Source organism: Amblyraja radiata, chromosome 14 (assembly GCF_010909765.2).
Source record: "Amblyraja radiata isolate CabotCenter1 chromosome 14, sAmbRad1.1.pri, whole genome shotgun sequence".
NCBI lineage: Eukaryota > Metazoa > Chordata > Chondrichthyes > Rajiformes > Rajidae > Amblyraja > Amblyraja radiata.
The window spans coordinates 44492031-44509008 of NC_045969.1; the positions used below are offsets into that span (position 1 = coordinate 44492031).

The 16978-nt window shown below is 42.3% G+C and overlaps 1 protein-coding gene across 12 annotated transcripts in view; it reads right to left on the reverse strand.

The window, feature by feature from the left end:
• The window catches only part of dmd (dystrophin), a 1663772-nt gene that overhangs the window by 867347 nt on the left and 779447 nt on the right, over positions 1-16978 (reverse strand). For all 12 annotated transcript variants that reach the window (XM_033033201.1, XM_033033203.1, XM_033033205.1 and 9 more), the window contains 2 exons: positions 12586-12765; positions 7645-7773 (listed from right to left, as the gene is read on the reverse strand). In XM_033033201.1, the coding sequence (XP_032889092.1) occupies positions 7645-7773; positions 12586-12765 (309 nt within the window). The remainder of the gene's footprint in view (positions 1-7644; positions 7774-12585; positions 12766-16978) is intronic.

Below are 16978 nucleotides of genomic sequence, written 5' to 3' on the forward strand. Positions count from 1 at the left end.
TCTGTGCTCTAATTTTGCCCACTAATCTCCTGGGTGGGAGCTTATCAAAGGCTTTCTGAATGTCCAGGTACACCACATCCACTGGCTCTCCCTTGTCCATTTTACTTGTTACATCCTCAAAAAATTCCAGAAGATTTGTCAAGCATGATTTCCCCTTCGTAAATCCATGCTGACGTGGACCGATCCTGTTACTGCTATCCAAATGCACCGCTATTACATCTTTAATAATCGACTCCATCATCACTTAGGAAAGGGAAAACAGATTATGAACGAAAACTGGCAGGGAACATAAAAACTGACTGCAAAAGCTTTTATAGATTTGTGAAGAGAAAAAGATTAGTTAAAACAAATGTAGGTCCCTTGCAGTCAGAAACAGGTGAATTGATCATGGGGAACAAGGACATGGCAGACCAATTGAATAATTCCGGCAGACATAAATAATCTGCCGGAAATAGCAGGGGACTGGGGGTCAAATGAGATGGAGGAATTGAGTGAAATCCAGGTTAGTCGGGAAGTGGTGTTAGGTAAATTGAATGGATTGAAGGCCGATAAATCCCCAGGGCCAGATAGGCTGCATCCCAGAGTACTTAAGGAAGTAGCACCAGAAATAGTGGATGCATTAGTGATAATTTTTCAAAACTCTTTAGATTCTGGAGTAGTTCCTGAGGATTGGAGGGAAGCTAATGTAACCCCACTTTTTAAAAAGGGAGGGAGAGAGAGGGGAATTACAGACCAGTTAGTCTAACATCGGTAGTGGGGAAAATGCTAGTCAGTTATTAAAGATGGGATAGCAGCACATTTGGAAAGTGGTGAAATCATTGGACAAAGTCAGCATGGATTTATGAAAGGTGAATCATGTCTGACGAATCTTATAGAATTTTTCGAGGATGCAACTAGTAGAGTGCATAAGGGAGAACCAGTGGATGTGTTATATCTGGACTTTCAGAAGGCTTTCGACAAGGTCCCACATAAGAGATTAGTATGCAAACTTAAAGCACACGGTATTGGGGGTACAGTATTGATGTGCATAGAGAACTGGCTGGCAGACAGGAAGCAAATCAGCCATGATCATTTTGAATGGCGGTGCAGGCTCGAAGGGCCGAATGGCCTACTCCTGCACCAATTTTCTATGTTTCTATCTTCCCCACCACCGATGTCAGGCTAACAGCTCTATAATTCCCTGCTTTCTCTCTCCCTCATTTCTTAAAAAGTGGGATAACATTAGCTACCCTCCAATCCACAGGAACTGATCCAGAATCTACAGAACGTTGGAAAATGATCACCAATGCATCTACTACAAACCCACCGACTCCCATGGCTATCTGGACTACACTTCTTCCCACCCTGCTTCCTGTAAGGACTCTATCCCCTACTCCCAATTCCTCTATCTATGCCGCATCTGCACCCAAGGTGAGGTGTTCCAAACCAAGGCATCGGAGATGTCCTCATTCATTAGGGAACGGGAGTTCCCCTCTTCGACTATAGATAAGGCTCTCACCAGGGTCTCCTCTGTATCCCGTAGCTCCGCTCTCACTCCCCATCCCCCCAATCGTAACAAGGACAAAGTCCCCCTTGTCCTCACCTTCCACCCCATCAGCCGTCTCATACAACAGATAATCCTCCAACATTTTCGCAACCTCCAACGGGATCCCACCATTGGACACATCTTCCCATCACCTCCCATTTTGGCTTTCCGCAGAGACTGCTCCCTTCGTAACTCCCTGGTCAATTTGTCCCTTCCCAACAAAACCACCCTCTCCCCTGGTACTTTCCCTTGCAACCGCAGGAAACGCTACACTTGTCGCTTTATCTCCCCCCTTGACTATCCAAGGACCCAAGCAGTCTTTCCAGGTGAGACAGAGGTTCACCTGCACCTCCTCCAACCTCATCTATTGCATCCGCTGCTTTAGGTGTCAGTTGCTCTACATTGGTGAGACCAAGCGCAGGCTTGGCGATCGCTTCGCCCAACACTTCTGCTCGGTTCACACTAACCAACCTGATCTCCCGGTGGCCCAGCACTCCAACTCCCCCTCCCATTCCGAATCCAACCTTTCTCTCCTGGGCCTCCTCCATGACCAGAGTGAGTCCCACTGCAAATTGGAGGAGCAACACCTCACATTTCGCTTGGGCAGTTTACACCTCAGTGGTATGAACATTGACTTCTCCAATTTCAGGTAGTCCTTGCTTTCTCCCTCCTTCCCCTCCCCTTCCCAGCTCTCCCACAGCCTACTGTCTCCGCCTCTTCCTTTCCTCTTCCTGCTTGACTAATCTTCTGGAATGTTTTGAAGATGTAACTAGTAAAATGTACAAGGGAGAGCCAGTGGATGTAGTGTACCTGGACTTTAAGAAAGCATTTGATAAGGTCCCACATAGGAGATTATTGGGAAAAATTAGGGCACATGGTATTGAGGGTAGAGTGGTGACATGGATAGAACATTGGTTGGCAGACAGGAAACAAAGTGTAGGGATTAACGGGTCCCTTTCAGAATGGCAGGCAGTGACTAGTGGGGTACTGCAAGGCTCGGTGCTGGGACCACAGTTATTTACAATATACATCAATGATTTAGATGAAGGGATTCAAAGTAACATTAGCAAATTTGCAGATGACACAAAGCTGGGTGGCTGTGTGAACTGTGAGGAGGATGCTATGAGAATGCAGGGTGACTTGGACAGTTTGGGTGAGTGAGCAGATGCATGGCAGATGCAGTTTAATGTGGATAAATGTGAGGTTATCCATTTTGGTAGCAAAAACAAGAAGGCAGATTACTATCTAAATGGTGTCAAGTTTGGAAAAGGGGAAGTGCAACGGGATCTGGGGGTCCTTGTTCATCAGTCAATGAAAGTAAGCATGCAGGTACAGCAGGCAGTGAAGAAAGCGAATGGCATGTTGGCCTTCATAACACGAGGAGTTGAGTGTAGGAGCAAAGAGGTCCTTCTGCAGTTGTACAGGGCCCTAGTGAGACCACACCTGGAGTATTGTGTGCAGATTTGATCCCCTAATTTGAGGAAGGACATTCTTGCTATTGAGAGAGTGCAGTGTAGGTTTACAAGGTTAATTCCCGGGATGGCGGGACTGTCATATGCTGAGAGAATGGAGTGGCTGGGCTTGTATACTCTGGAATTTAGAAGGATGAGAGGGATTCTTATTGAAACATATAAGATTATTAAGGGTTTGGACATGCTGGAGGCAGGAAACATGTTCCCGATGTTGGGGGAGTCCTGAACCAGGGGCCACTGTTTAAGAATAAGGGGTAAGGCATTGAGGACGGAGATGAGGAAACACTTTTTCACACAGAGTTGTGAGTCTATGGAATTCTCTGCCTCAGAGGGCGGTGGAGACCGGTTCTCTGGATACTTTCAAGAGAGAGCTAGATAGGGGTCTTAAAGATAGCGGAGTCAGGGGATATGGGGAGAAGGCAGGAACGGGGTCCTGATTGTGGATGATCAGCCATGATCACATTGAATGGCAGTGTTGGCTCGAAGGGCCGAATGGCCTACTCCTGCACCTATTGTCTATTGTCTAAATGGATGCGTATAATTTAAATGCAGGTCTCCTTTATTCACTGCATTTGTCTGAAGAAATTACCCTGCTTTTGTTCGGAAAATTGCAACGGTGTCTATTTCCTCAGATCATAAAAAAGACATTGCTTTCTGAGCAAATTGATTTTTTTTCACTCAGCGCAGGCCATTTGTTCACATGGCATTTAAATAATCAGCAGAAAGCTTTAATAAAAATCATTATAAATTAGGTTTATGTTCATTTATTCAAATGTAACAGGTGTGCTTTGTTTCTGTGTATTTTATACCCGATAAAATAGACCAATGTTTCATCTAATTTTCCAAATCTTTTTCTGGATAATGTTAATATTGTTAATGCAGTTTATTCTTAACAGAAACTAGAATATACAGTACTCAAATAATCTCTCTGTAGCTTTTGACACAAAACTCAAAGTATTCACCTATTCTTATGAATGATTAAAAATTGGGCTGATGACACCCTAAAATGCATACAACAGAATTTTATGGAGTAGCACTGTCATAAAGTTGAAAGCACTCTAGTCAATGACCAAATATAATAGAGTGGCAACAAAATTCAGAGCACTTTTATACAAAAATGAGATTGCTTGCCTTCGATAAATCAATTAGAAATGTTGTGTCTGTACATTTACAATGGAATGGAATGGATTGCAAACAGTTGGGGAATGAGCCTGGCCAAGTGATTGGTGTTGCAGTGGGAGAGCATTTTGGCAACTGTGATCACAACTCCTTGTGTTTTAAGATAGTTATATATAAGGATAAGTCTAGACCTAAGTGCAGATATGATAAGTAGGAAAAGTGTTGAATTGGGGGAAGGCAAATTACAACATTATTGGGCAGGAGCTCGGGAGACTAGATTGGGGGCAGCCGATATTGCATGTCCACATCTGACATAGGTTCATAAGTTATAAGAGCGGAATTAGGCCAGTCGGCCCATCAAGTCTACTCCACCATTCAATCATGGCTGACAATAGACAATAGACAATAGGTGCAGGAGTAAGCTATTTGGCCCATCGAGCCAGCACCGCCATTCAATGTAATCATGGCTGATCATCCCCAATCAGTACCCCGTTCCTGCCTTCTTCCCATATCCCCTGACACCCTCAGCGGTTACTTCAGCACTTTGTATCTTTTTTTGTCAACTGGTATCTGCATTTCCGAGTGTCAACATCACTGAAAATCTTCTTGCCCTTTTTCCAGTTTAATGACATCTTTTGATGGTGCATTTTGGCAGGTCATATTTAAGGCAAAATTGTATTAACTAAATTAAAGTTAATTAAATGTATAAAATAAAGAAAATACTAAGGAGCATTCATGTTCTGAGAGATCTTGGGGTGCAAGTCCAAAGCTCCATGAGAGTGGCTAGACAAGTAGATAGAGGGGTAAATAAGGCATATGATATGCTTCATTTCATCAGTCAGGACATTGAGTATAAAAGTCAGGAAGTCACATTGCTGGCGTATAAAGCTTTGGTGAGGCTGCATTTGGAGCATTGTCTGCTGTTCTGTTTGCACATTACAGGAAGGATGTGCTTGCTTTGTAAAGGGTGCAGAAGTGGTTCACCAAAATGGTGCCTGGTGTAGAAACTATCAGCTACAGGGAGAGGGTGGACAAACTTGGACTGTTTACTCTGGAGCATCGGAGGGTGAGGGGAGACCTGACAGGTTTATAAGATTATGAGGGGCGTGGTTCGAATAGACAGATAGAGCCTTTTTGGTTAGGTTGAAAATGTCAAATACTAGAGGGCACAGTTTAAGGTGCGAGGGAAATGCTTTAAAGCGGATGTTTTTTTTCTTAGAGTGCTAGGGTGCTTGGAAAGCGCATCATGAGGAGATTTTTAGATTTAGAGATACAGCGCGGAAACAGGCCCTTCGGCCCACCCAGTCCGCACTGACTAATGATCCCTGCATACTAATCCTATCCTACACACACTAGGGACAATTTTACACATACCAATCCAATTAACCTACAAACCTGTACATCTTTGGAGTGGGGGAGGAAACCGAAGACCTCGGAGAAAACCCACGCAGGAGACGAGGAGAACATACAAACTCCTTACAGACTGCACCCATAGTCGGTATCAAATCTGGGTCTCCGGCGCTGCAAGTTCTGTAATGGGCCTGTCCCACTTAGGCGTTTTTCAGGCGACTTGAACAGTGACGGTCAGAGTGGAACACACACACACACACTCACCCACACACACACACACACACACACACACACACACACACACACACTCACCCACACACACACACACACATCGCTTCCTTCACCAGCCCATTATGTAGGTGGGTGACAGGGCAAGCGGGGGGAGCGCTGTCTGAGTGATATTCACACGGTGCAAAGCCAATGTGATACAGACACACACCACGATGAACAGGAAGGTTGGCGTTGTAATTAAGACGGTGAAAGCACAGTGTAAGGGAAGGGTCACGTAAGTCTTTTAAAAGAGGGGGAAGAGGGGGGGAGAAGGGGGGAGACAAGGTGGGGAGAAGGAGTGGAGACAACTCTTAAGAAGCCAGAGATACACGGCTGTGAAGCTCGGCAGACATTAACATTATCGGTCGGTTATCCTTGGTTCTGAAATCTACTGTATACGTACTTTTTGTCCCAATGAGCCAATGAAATTCACCGGTGAGCACCGGTTGCAACCTACGTGAACCTTCAACCTCCTGGAAACCCACTAGGACCTCCTGGCGACCCACCTATGGCACGAGAATTCTCGCAACTCTCCATGGCGGCTTCATTCTGGTCGGCGCTAATATTTCAACATGTTGAAAAATTCGCGTAACTAGTTCCCAGAATGCAGGAACACCTCACGACCATGAAGGCGACTCCCCGGCAACTACCCGTGAACATGTGGCGACCGCATAGTCTCCTGCAGTCGCCTAAAAAGTTGCCTAAGTGGGACAGGCCCATAAGGCAGAAACTCTACCGCTGGTCCACCGTATCGCCCTGGTGTTGAAAGCAGAAACAATAGTAACGTTTAAGGAGTATTTAGACAAGTACACCGACATTGAGGAAAAGGAGGGTTCTCGATCATTTGCAGGCAGATGATGTTAGTTCAATTTGGCACCTTGGTTAGCACAGATAACATGGGCCGTCTGGCTGCACTGTTCTAAGATCTCAGAGTGAGAAATTCCCGGCATATCCAGGATGACACAACCACTGAATAGTCACTGTCCTTCTGGCCCCAGTCCTGCTGTTTAACCATCTGTTTCTTTCACAAAAATCTGATAGGTGACAATCATCCCAAATACACCCTCCTCTTCCTAAATCATCTCCATGTGGAAGAGCACAATTAGAATCCTACTTAACAATTTTTTTTTTGTATATTTTTTTCAGTTGAATTTACGAGAATCGCAGTTCATAATATTTTATCCCAAGGAGATTGAAATGCAGATTGTGAGGCCATATTGAAAAACAATAATTTAATCTTCTACTTTGATGTTAAGTTTTGGATGACCAGAAACTTCACTCTCTGTTCTGCTATATCTGTGTGCTCTGGGGCCTCTTACAATGCTCCAAAGAAGCTGAAAGTGAGCTCAAGAAACATGTTTCACAATGAGTAAACAGATTCGAAAAGGTGCCAATTTCTGCTGCCTTTACACCCATCTTATGTGACATTACTTATCCCTTGGCTACCTTATTTTGCTTTGCAACACTATTACTTTGATCTTTATTGAATTTCATGCTTTGAAATCTTCCACTTTGTTCTTTCCCACATCACCCAAAACCTTCCCTGCACCTTAAAACTGGGTATATCTTGAAAGTCTCCACAGTTATCAATGAAAGGGCATCAGCTTCAAACAAAAGTTCTCTTGCTCTCCAGATCTTGCTTTATCTACTGCGTATGTAACAATATTTCCAGTTTTTAATCAGCGCAAGGCATTATCAATACCAAACATTGGATGTCATTGTGATAACTTTAAAAGTGCACACATTATGCCGGTTTGCTCACAAATGAAATTAAAATCAAGATTCTCTTCACTTTTCCAATTAGAAGCTGAAGTCTAAATGGAAAACTGAACCATGTTTAAAAGCATGGCAAAGGAGAATAATACTACAATAACATACAATTTAAAATCTTTGTTATTGTGGGTTTACCTTCAAAACTTCCTCTTTCTGTCCAACTTGCTGTTTTTCAGACTCATCCAACAAGATCTCAGCACGATACATCCAGGTTGTGATATGAGCGACACTCTGGTCAAAATTTTCCATTTGTTTCTGGTATTCCTTTGTTGAAAAATAATATTCATTTGTAATTGTCAAAATAATTCTGTAAAATATTTCTGTATCCCCCCCCCAGCGCTGTTATCCTCAGCCACAGCCAACGACTCGGTTAAAATTGGGGTCACCTGCTCCGTGCTTGAATTTTGGATGAAACTGTTCTTCAGTCCGCAGGTCAATTAAGTCAACAGCAACAGTCAAACTTTTATAGACAGCAAAGTAGATATCTTGTGTAGGAAGGAACTGCAGATGCTGGTTTAAACCGAAGTTAGACACAAAAGCTGGAGTAACTTAACGGGTGAGACAACATCTCTGGAGAGAAGGAAGAGTTGATGTTTCGGGTCGAGACTCTTCTTCCGACCTTCCAGAGATCTTTGTAGACCGGAGCCTGCAATTTTCACTAGGATTCCACTTGGTTACAGTAAGTAAATAGGATAACGTGAATTTCAAGAGTCCAGGGTGTTTAAGTGTCCTATATACTCATGTCAAAACGATGAAGTTCTTACTTGCAGCCGCTTAACAGGCCTGTGAATGCAATAACCCAGATAATACATAATAATTTAAAATATATCTTTATATATTTTTTTAATTAACAACCGTTATACTAGTGCGAAAACCAAAGTCCACAGTGCAACTAAAGACAGTCCATCCAACATCATAAATGTTGAGGTCAGCGTTGCGTAGTGTTCAAGAACCTGATGGTTGTTGGGAAGAATCTGTTCTTGAACCTTGTGGTCACAGTTTTCAAGCTCCTGTTCCTTCATCCTCATGGTAGGAGCCAAGGGATAGTGGCCAGCGTGGCTTTAGGCTTTGATGAGACTGCGGGGCTTTTTGAGGCTGTACTTCCTGTTGGTCTTTTTGATGGTGGGGAGGTTAGTACCTGTGATGGACCAGGCAGTATCCTTCACTCTCCGTAAATTTGCTATTTAATTTAATTGTATGACCTGGTGTGAAGCTTTTAGGGGGGTCATATCCAGTCATCTTAGATATTTTATGGGATAACTCAGTTGTGGCCATGGATTACGACCATTGATGAAATGATGTGCAGAATATCTGATGGTCCTTGTCACTCAGACAGGGAGAACCTCCATTCTTCTTCGCATTGGCTTGAAGCATTCATCGTCTGATGTCCCAGTCTTGTCATATAATTCACATTTTACACAAACGTCAGGCCTCTTATTAAAACATCACATCTATCATCACAACATTATTTTAGGACTGTGAAGAACCTCAGCAACAATCTTTAGGATCAATTAGCACAAGCCATTTCCAAATAAAACAGATTCACGACCAATTATTGAAAACCTCAATCATTTTTAAGCTAATGGAAATAATTAGTATGGTTACATATTTTACAAAGCATGACTGTTAATGAGATGTAACGATAATTTTCCAGGAGGAATTCAGTAGCAGCTTATTGCACCTCACATGAAGGACGTTGCACACAGCCTGATCTGTTTGTAAGGCTTCCTATTGTCCAAGTGGCTGATGGCTTTCAGCCCAATTTAACTTCCAGCTAATAATTGACCTTTTTAAATATGGTGGAAAGTTAATGATAGGCCCATATAGCCAAGTCTATAGGTAATTGATGTGGACAATAACAACATGCCTGTGGTAATTTTCTTCATAATGGGTGATAGGCATAGATTTCCTCAGATGTTAACAGAAAAGAAAGAGTAAATAACAAGGTACCCGGATGGGACGTTGAAGGACGACAAGCCGAAGCGAAGACATGGAAGCCAAGATACCGAACAGAAACGACGCTGAAAAGCCAAATAACCGAACGGACACGATGCCGAAAAGCCAAATAACGGACATGACGTCTCCGTGGACGAGACCTTGTCAGCGATTGGTTCAGACCCCCGCGCCGGGGGAAACGGGAGGGTGGGGGGGATTTTTAATTTTCCTTTGCCGCTTTTGGACTGCCATACATCATAGAGCGGATATTTTTTGTAAGCATAAATCTACCATGGTGCTTGGGGTTAAAAGGCTGGAATCTCTCTCTCTCTCTCTCTCTCTCTCTCTCTCTCTCTCTCTGTCTCGTTCTTTCTCGCTCTCTCTCTCCTATCTATCTATCTATCTATCTATCTATCTATCTATCTATCTATCTATCTATCTATCTATCTATCTATCTATCTATCTATCTATCTATCTATCTATCTATCTATCTATCTATCTATCTATCTATCTATCTATCTATCTATCTATCTATCTATCTTGCTCTCTCGCTCTATCTCTCTCTTGGCATTCCCGGAATCATTTGGCAATTTGCAAAGCATCTGCAGTTTCTTCCTATTCAAGAAGAACCGTGACCCGAAACAACTCCATTCCCTCTACAGATGCTGCCTAGCCCGCTGAGTTCCTCCAGCACTGTGTTTTTTATTTAACTCTGAAATTGAAGATGAACACAAAAAGCTGGAGTAACTCAGCAGGACAGGCAGCATCTCTGGATAGAAGGAATGGGTGACGTTTTGGGTAGAGACTCATCTTCAGACAATCACAAGTACTCTCACCGACAAGAGTTCAGTTCAATCTGAAGAAGGGTCTCGAACAGAAACTGAGAATAGGGAATGGCATCTTTGCAAGAGGCAGGGTGGGAGGGGTGTAGTCCAGATAACTGTGGGAGTCAGTGAGTTTGTTGCAGACATCAGTCGATAGTCTGTCCACTGTGAAGAAGACAGGCAGATCAAGAAACGGGTGAGAGATGTCAGAGGTAGTCAAGTAAATTTGTGGAAGGGTGGAAGTTAATGGTAAAGTTAGTGAAATCAGAGAATTCTGCATGGGTGCAGGGGGCAGCCTCGAGGCATTCATTTTTGTAGCGGAGAAATAGTTGGGGGAATGGTGTCAGTGTATGTTTGGAACAAGGACTATATCCAACACAACGGCAGGCGTAGCTGAGGACCACGCAAATGCCCATGGATACACATTAATTTGAAGAAAATGAGAGGAGTCAAAAGAGAAGATGTTGAGGGTGAGGAGAAGTTCTGAGACTAGGCAGAGGAGAGTGTTTGTGGAGGGAAATTGATTGGGTCTTGGTTTAAAGAAACAACGGAGGGCCTTGAGACCCTCTTTGAAGGGGATGGAGGTGTAAATGGACTGGACGTCCATGGTAAGGATGAGGCAATGGGGCTTAGAAATTGAAAGTTATTGAAGAGTTTGTAGGTAAATTGCCCCAAATGTGCTTGAGTGGATGCAAATGTAGGATAATATGGAACTGGTGTGAACGGGTCATCGATGGTCAGTGTAGACTCGGTGGGCCAACGGGCTTTCTCTCATCAATCTGCAACTATCAACGTGACTGCTAATTATGTCCCCAATTATGGTTTCTAACACTTTGCCCACAACTGACAAACTGACTGGGCCTGCCGTTATTGGATGTGTCTATACATCGTATTCACAACAAGGGTGAAATATCTAAAATTCTCTAGTTACAGGGTCCCATCTGGAGATTGCCTCCACAATTCCCATCCTTGCTTCTCAAAGTCAAAGCAGCCCATGATCTATCCCATTTACACCAGGCAATTATTTGTTTAAGACCAGTGCACTCATTCGATATTGCAGCCATGCTCTCATCTCCAGTTTAGTCCAAGATCAGCTCTTAATCTCTCCCCTTTTTCTCCAGCACTATACACTTGCTCATCAATGTAATCTGTTGATTACCTCTCAATAATTAATTAATTAACACACTCTGGTTAAGTCAGATTGTCCCTTTTCTAAAATGCTCTAAAGGTCCAAGAAGCAACTCCAATTATGTTGCTACCATGGCATGTATTGCTTTAGTGGCCCTATCCTAAATACAATACTTCAACAAGATATTAATTTTCACTTTATATTTTGGAGGGGGAGGGGGAACAAAAGAGGGCCTGGCGGGGGTACTTTGTAACTTTGTCGGTGTCGTTTATGTGGCGACTATTTGATTACCTTGGGTATGGAAGGAAAGAAGTTCACTCTGACTTGTCACATGTGACAATAAAATATTACATACCATCCATTTAACTGAAAATCAAAGGTGTGAAGGGAGGAGGGATTTAAGCAGCAGTTCCAAGCCTAACATTCTTCCATCTATCCATGGGGTTTGTGATTAAATGATTTGGCCAATGGTGATGCTGCCTAGTATTTCTTTGTGATGTAAATTGAAAGGAGTGATGGTACAGAATGCACTATCGATGGTGAAATTCTAAGCGGGGAAAAATATATGCAAAATTAAACAAAGAACATGGAATATGGGGCATACCTTGATTGATTCATTGCATCGTATTCTGGACTCTTTGCACATAGCTTTGTCTCTATTCTATTAATGGTCTGCAATTATTCAATCAATGGAGCAATTATCACTATATCCAACACTGCTGAAGCCAAACTCCACGAGTTGCTGTAAATTATTCCCATTAGGATAGCAACAGGAATCATTATTGTTTTGTGTGCTGTATCAACAGGGAGCTCTCCCTCACATGTCTGACACTGCCACCGTTTATATTTCCAATGGAAATAATAAATGGCAGGTCATCCAACTGCATAACCAATAATCATTCCCCAATATTTTCACCACATTTTTGAAACTTACATTGTTCCAGTGTTCCAAATATACATTTTATGATATACAATAAGACCGTTACAAATCTCCCATGGTGATAAAGAGACATGTATTCTGTTCATGTTCCTCCCTTCCAGCATGCAGGCTGAAATGCAGTGAACATGCACCCCATTCCAATCCCCGCAGGCATGATACTTTGCTGCTCCAGTGTCACAAAATATCATCAGCTTATCGCTCTCTGAAGACTTCCGCCTGGAAAAATTGTGACATTCTAAACTACTCACCAGCAGAAGGTTAAGCCATTCTTCAGCCCGTGATGTGACTGCAATCCAGTTGCAGTTTAACAGACTGAGTTTGTCGTCTACAACGTTGTTACTCTTGCCCTGCATGGCCTTCAGACTCTGCCCAGTCTCCGTGATGCTGTTCAGTAGCAGCCGTCGCTTCTCGATATCTTTCTGCGTTCCCTGCAAAATGAGTGGGTCGTGTCAGGATCGAATAAACAACTAACAAAGAGTTTTGCAAAGGACTCCTCTGTATACTCCGGTGATGATGATCAGAGTCATCCTAATAAGCAGAGTAGGGTGGTAATTCCTCACCACCTGCCTCAGCCACACTTTTATGTATTACTGAATATGAAAATCCTCCATCTCATCAAACAAGAAAGCAAGGGGAACCTTCCACTGGCACCTTGCACCTTTGTATCCTTGATGTTTTTGATCAAATGATTTGGACAATGGAGCTGCTGCCAGGTTTTTCTTGGCAATGGACGTTAGATGGAGCAAGGAGACAGAACACACAATGGAGGAGGAAATTCAGGAATATAAAGGAATGTTGATCCTTGGGATATAGGAGGTAGCATTTTAGGGGCGATTTCCTTGCCATGTGTTCTTCGATGCCCTGAGATTTCACAGATTCCGGAGTTAACGTTGACAATTCCCATGTCTACTCACTTCCATATGTATACCTTGCTTGTATATCATCTCCTGATGACAGGACAGCACATCTAGGATTTGTGTTGGAAGATTCCCCACATTAACTGTCAGGACATAACTGTGTCTGAAGAAGGGTCCTGACCAGAAATGTTGCCATCTATTCCCTGCTCTAGCCCGCTGAGTTATTCCACAACTTTTGTGTTTTGCCTCAAGATTCTAGCATCTGCGGTTCACTGCATCTCTAGGTCAGACGGTTGTTTGTCTAGTATACGGGACAGTGCCCCCAATTTAGACAATGGTTCCCAAATATTTGAGCAAAAGACTGTGCAAAGTTGACAGGGATTGGTACAAATTCAGTGTCGGGGTCAGTGCTGAATAATCCATAACCGGCTGTAACTAAAATTGCTATGATTCTCGCTGGGCCATTTCAGATGATATTTAATCTCACGGCTGCAGTAAGAATTTCATTGTTCTGTTTCAGGACAATAAAATTCTCTTAACCCTTGACTATTTGTCGCATTTATACCAGACAATCAGGGCAGCAGGTTTTATCCCTTGAAGGACTTGAATTAAGAATTAAGAATTGACTTGAAGGACAGACGAGGTTTTGCAACCACATTGACCAAAGTAAGATTTTTTTGTAATTCTAGATTATTAACTGACATTAAATTCCACGGCTCCCATGGTGGGGTATAAATTAATAACGTCAACGTCAACTGGACCCACGAATGGCCGTTGAAGGTCGAGTGTTCCGTTTATTAACAAAACACTCGACCTTCAACGGCGACCAGTATCCATGGAAAGCCTCCAAAGTCCCCATGGACACCACGTGTTCCCTCTTAACACTTAAACAAAATTATCAAATTAACGGCCATTCGTGGGTCCAGTTGATGTTGACGTTATTAATTTGACGATCATTTGTTTGTAAACTGTCAGCATAGGCAGTCTTTGATTGTGTTAATACTCTATGTTTATTTTTATTTTTTGAATAAAAGTAGTTTCATAATTTAAAAAAAATTAAATTTTTTTAAATGGTGGGGTATAAGTTCGCCATTTTGAATTTTCAGTCCGTAGGTTATCAATCCATTAATTGAAATACTGTATCATGATATGTGTCATGAGGAACTTCACCAATAATTCACCAAAAACTATCTCTGTACCGCCCACTCCCGACATCAGTCTGAAGAAGGGTCTCAACCCGAAATGTCACCCATTCCTTCTCTCCAGAGATGCTGCCCGTCCCACTGAGTTACTCCAACATTTTGTGTCTACCTTTGATGTAAACCAGCATTTGCAGTTCTTTCCCTCACCAATAATGACCCGGGCTGAATAGATCATTCATTGATCGTTGTTGACAATGCCTGTTTTTGTGTTAACTCCAAAAATATTGAAAACTAGATTTTCAAATCTATAGAATGTTCAATATTACAAAAAGATCACTAAAGTTTAAAAAGTCAAATTCATTAATTAAGTAGGTGGTCAGGTCCTTCAATAGTTTAATGAGCCGCAGACAACAATAGCAAGGAACAGTGTTATGTATTGTCTTTATGTTGACTAGATAGCTTTTCACAGTGCCTCGTTACACATGACATTAAACTAAACTGAATTAATATAGGCATCTTTTCGACAGCAACTGATTCTGGCTGTCTTCCAGATATCCTTGGCTGCCTTTTCATTCCTATCATTGGACATGGTTCCCTTTGAAACCCCCGGACTTTAATTCACGGACTGGAATAACGACCAATTACGTCCATGCTGGATTGAGTAATTTTGTAGATGCTGGCAGACCTGTTGTAAATGAATAGTTAACATGTTAAAAAAAAATGATGTGTGTAACACTGAAGGTAGTTGAGTGTAAATGTTTACGTTCACATTTTTGGTATAAATAAAGGGATAACTGGATACACAGAATACAAAGAGTTTTTAGTAAGTAACCAAATTTCAGCTGTGTTACATTGCTAACAATGTAAATGCAATGAAAATGTAAACAAGTAAATTCTATTTATGTCAAATAACTATGTTAGTTCGTTGAAGGCTGTGTTTGCAATTATGCAAATATCTTTAAACAGAAACTTGAAGTGTGAACCTCACTGGCATCAGTTCAAGTGATTCATCAGCGAAAATGGATGCGACAGGTATCCGCGATTCTATTTAAACAGGCATAAATTGTTGAGGAGGGATACAGCTCCAGACAGTGCCTTCTGCACACTGAATCCATACGGACCATGAACTCTGCTTTTACACCAATCCTACTTTAATCCCATTGTTTATTCTCCCACATGCTCCACAGTTCCACCTCAACCTGGATTCTACCACTCACCTACAAACCAGAAACAATTTACAGAGGCCAAGTAAACTACCACCTCGTACGTCTTTGGGATGTGGGAGGAAACCACCAGGTCACAGGGAGAATGTATAAATTCCACACAGCCAGCACACCAAGGTTAGGATTGAACTCCGGTCTCTGGTGATGTGATGCAGCGGCTTTACTTAACCCACCAAACATCCGGTGCCCATTGTTAAGGGGGGAAAAAAGGCATCAGATTACCTTTTAGGCACATATACAACATCTTTGGTTGCATTTATTACATTGGACAAAAAAGGAGAATGTGATAGCGCCAGAGAAGGCACAGAGGAGATTTACGAGGATGTTGGCTGGAAATTTATAATTATGAGAAGAGTCTTATTGTTCACGATATTGTTCACTCAAGGACAAATGTTATATCATTGAGTTTTCAATGAGTGCAGTGGTAGAATTTTAAAACTTTTATTCAGGCACAGAGCTTACATATTATCCAAGTGAAGCATGGTACAGAAGAACAAAGACCAAACTAATGATGCCTACTAGTTAAACTTTCCCAAAGGTTTAGAAAGCTGAAACCAGACCAAGGAATATAAAGCAAGCAGGAAATAACTCAGGGTATCATGAGGCTCAGAGGAAGTCATTAAATGTCCTTGATGAGTAGAATTAAGGAAGTGCCAAAAAAAATGTGCACACAGATTATAAATAAGAGGCTAATTGGGACAGGGTAGGACATCTGATGAACAAAGGAGGTAATTTATGCCTGGAGCCATGGAAAATGGGTGAGATACCAAATAATTTGCATCGATATTCATCCAGGAGAAGGACATGGAGGATGGTGATTTCAGCTAATAATTTGGGGTACATTGATATCAAGAAGGGGTGGATATTAAATCTGTTGAAGAATATTAAGGTGACTTCATCCTCAGGTCCTGATGGGATGCATCCCAGATTATTGAGAGAGGCAAGCGATGAAATCTTTGTATCCTTGTTTGCCACAGGCAAGGTTCAAGAGGACTGGAAAGTAGCCAATACTCTTCTTTCATTGAAGAAGGACAATGAGGGATAATCCAGTAATTTATAGACTAATTTCAGTGAGTCTTACATCAGTGGTAGGGAAACTACTGTAGAGGATTATTAGAGTGAAGTTTTACTTGCATTTGGAAACACATGGGCTATTTAGACACGTGGCATTGTATGGGATGGATCATGCCTAGTGAGGTGATGATGATGATTGATGAGGGTAGGGCAGTGAATGTAGTCTACCTGGACTTTAGGAGTATATATGACAAGGTGCCTCATGTTCAGCTAATCTAGAAGATTATGATGCAAGGGGTCCATGATGACTTGGTAGATTGGATTCAAAATGGGCTTGGCTAAAGTAAAGGTTTGATCGTGGTGAAGGGATGTTTCCTGACTGCTGTAACGATTGGTATTCCACAG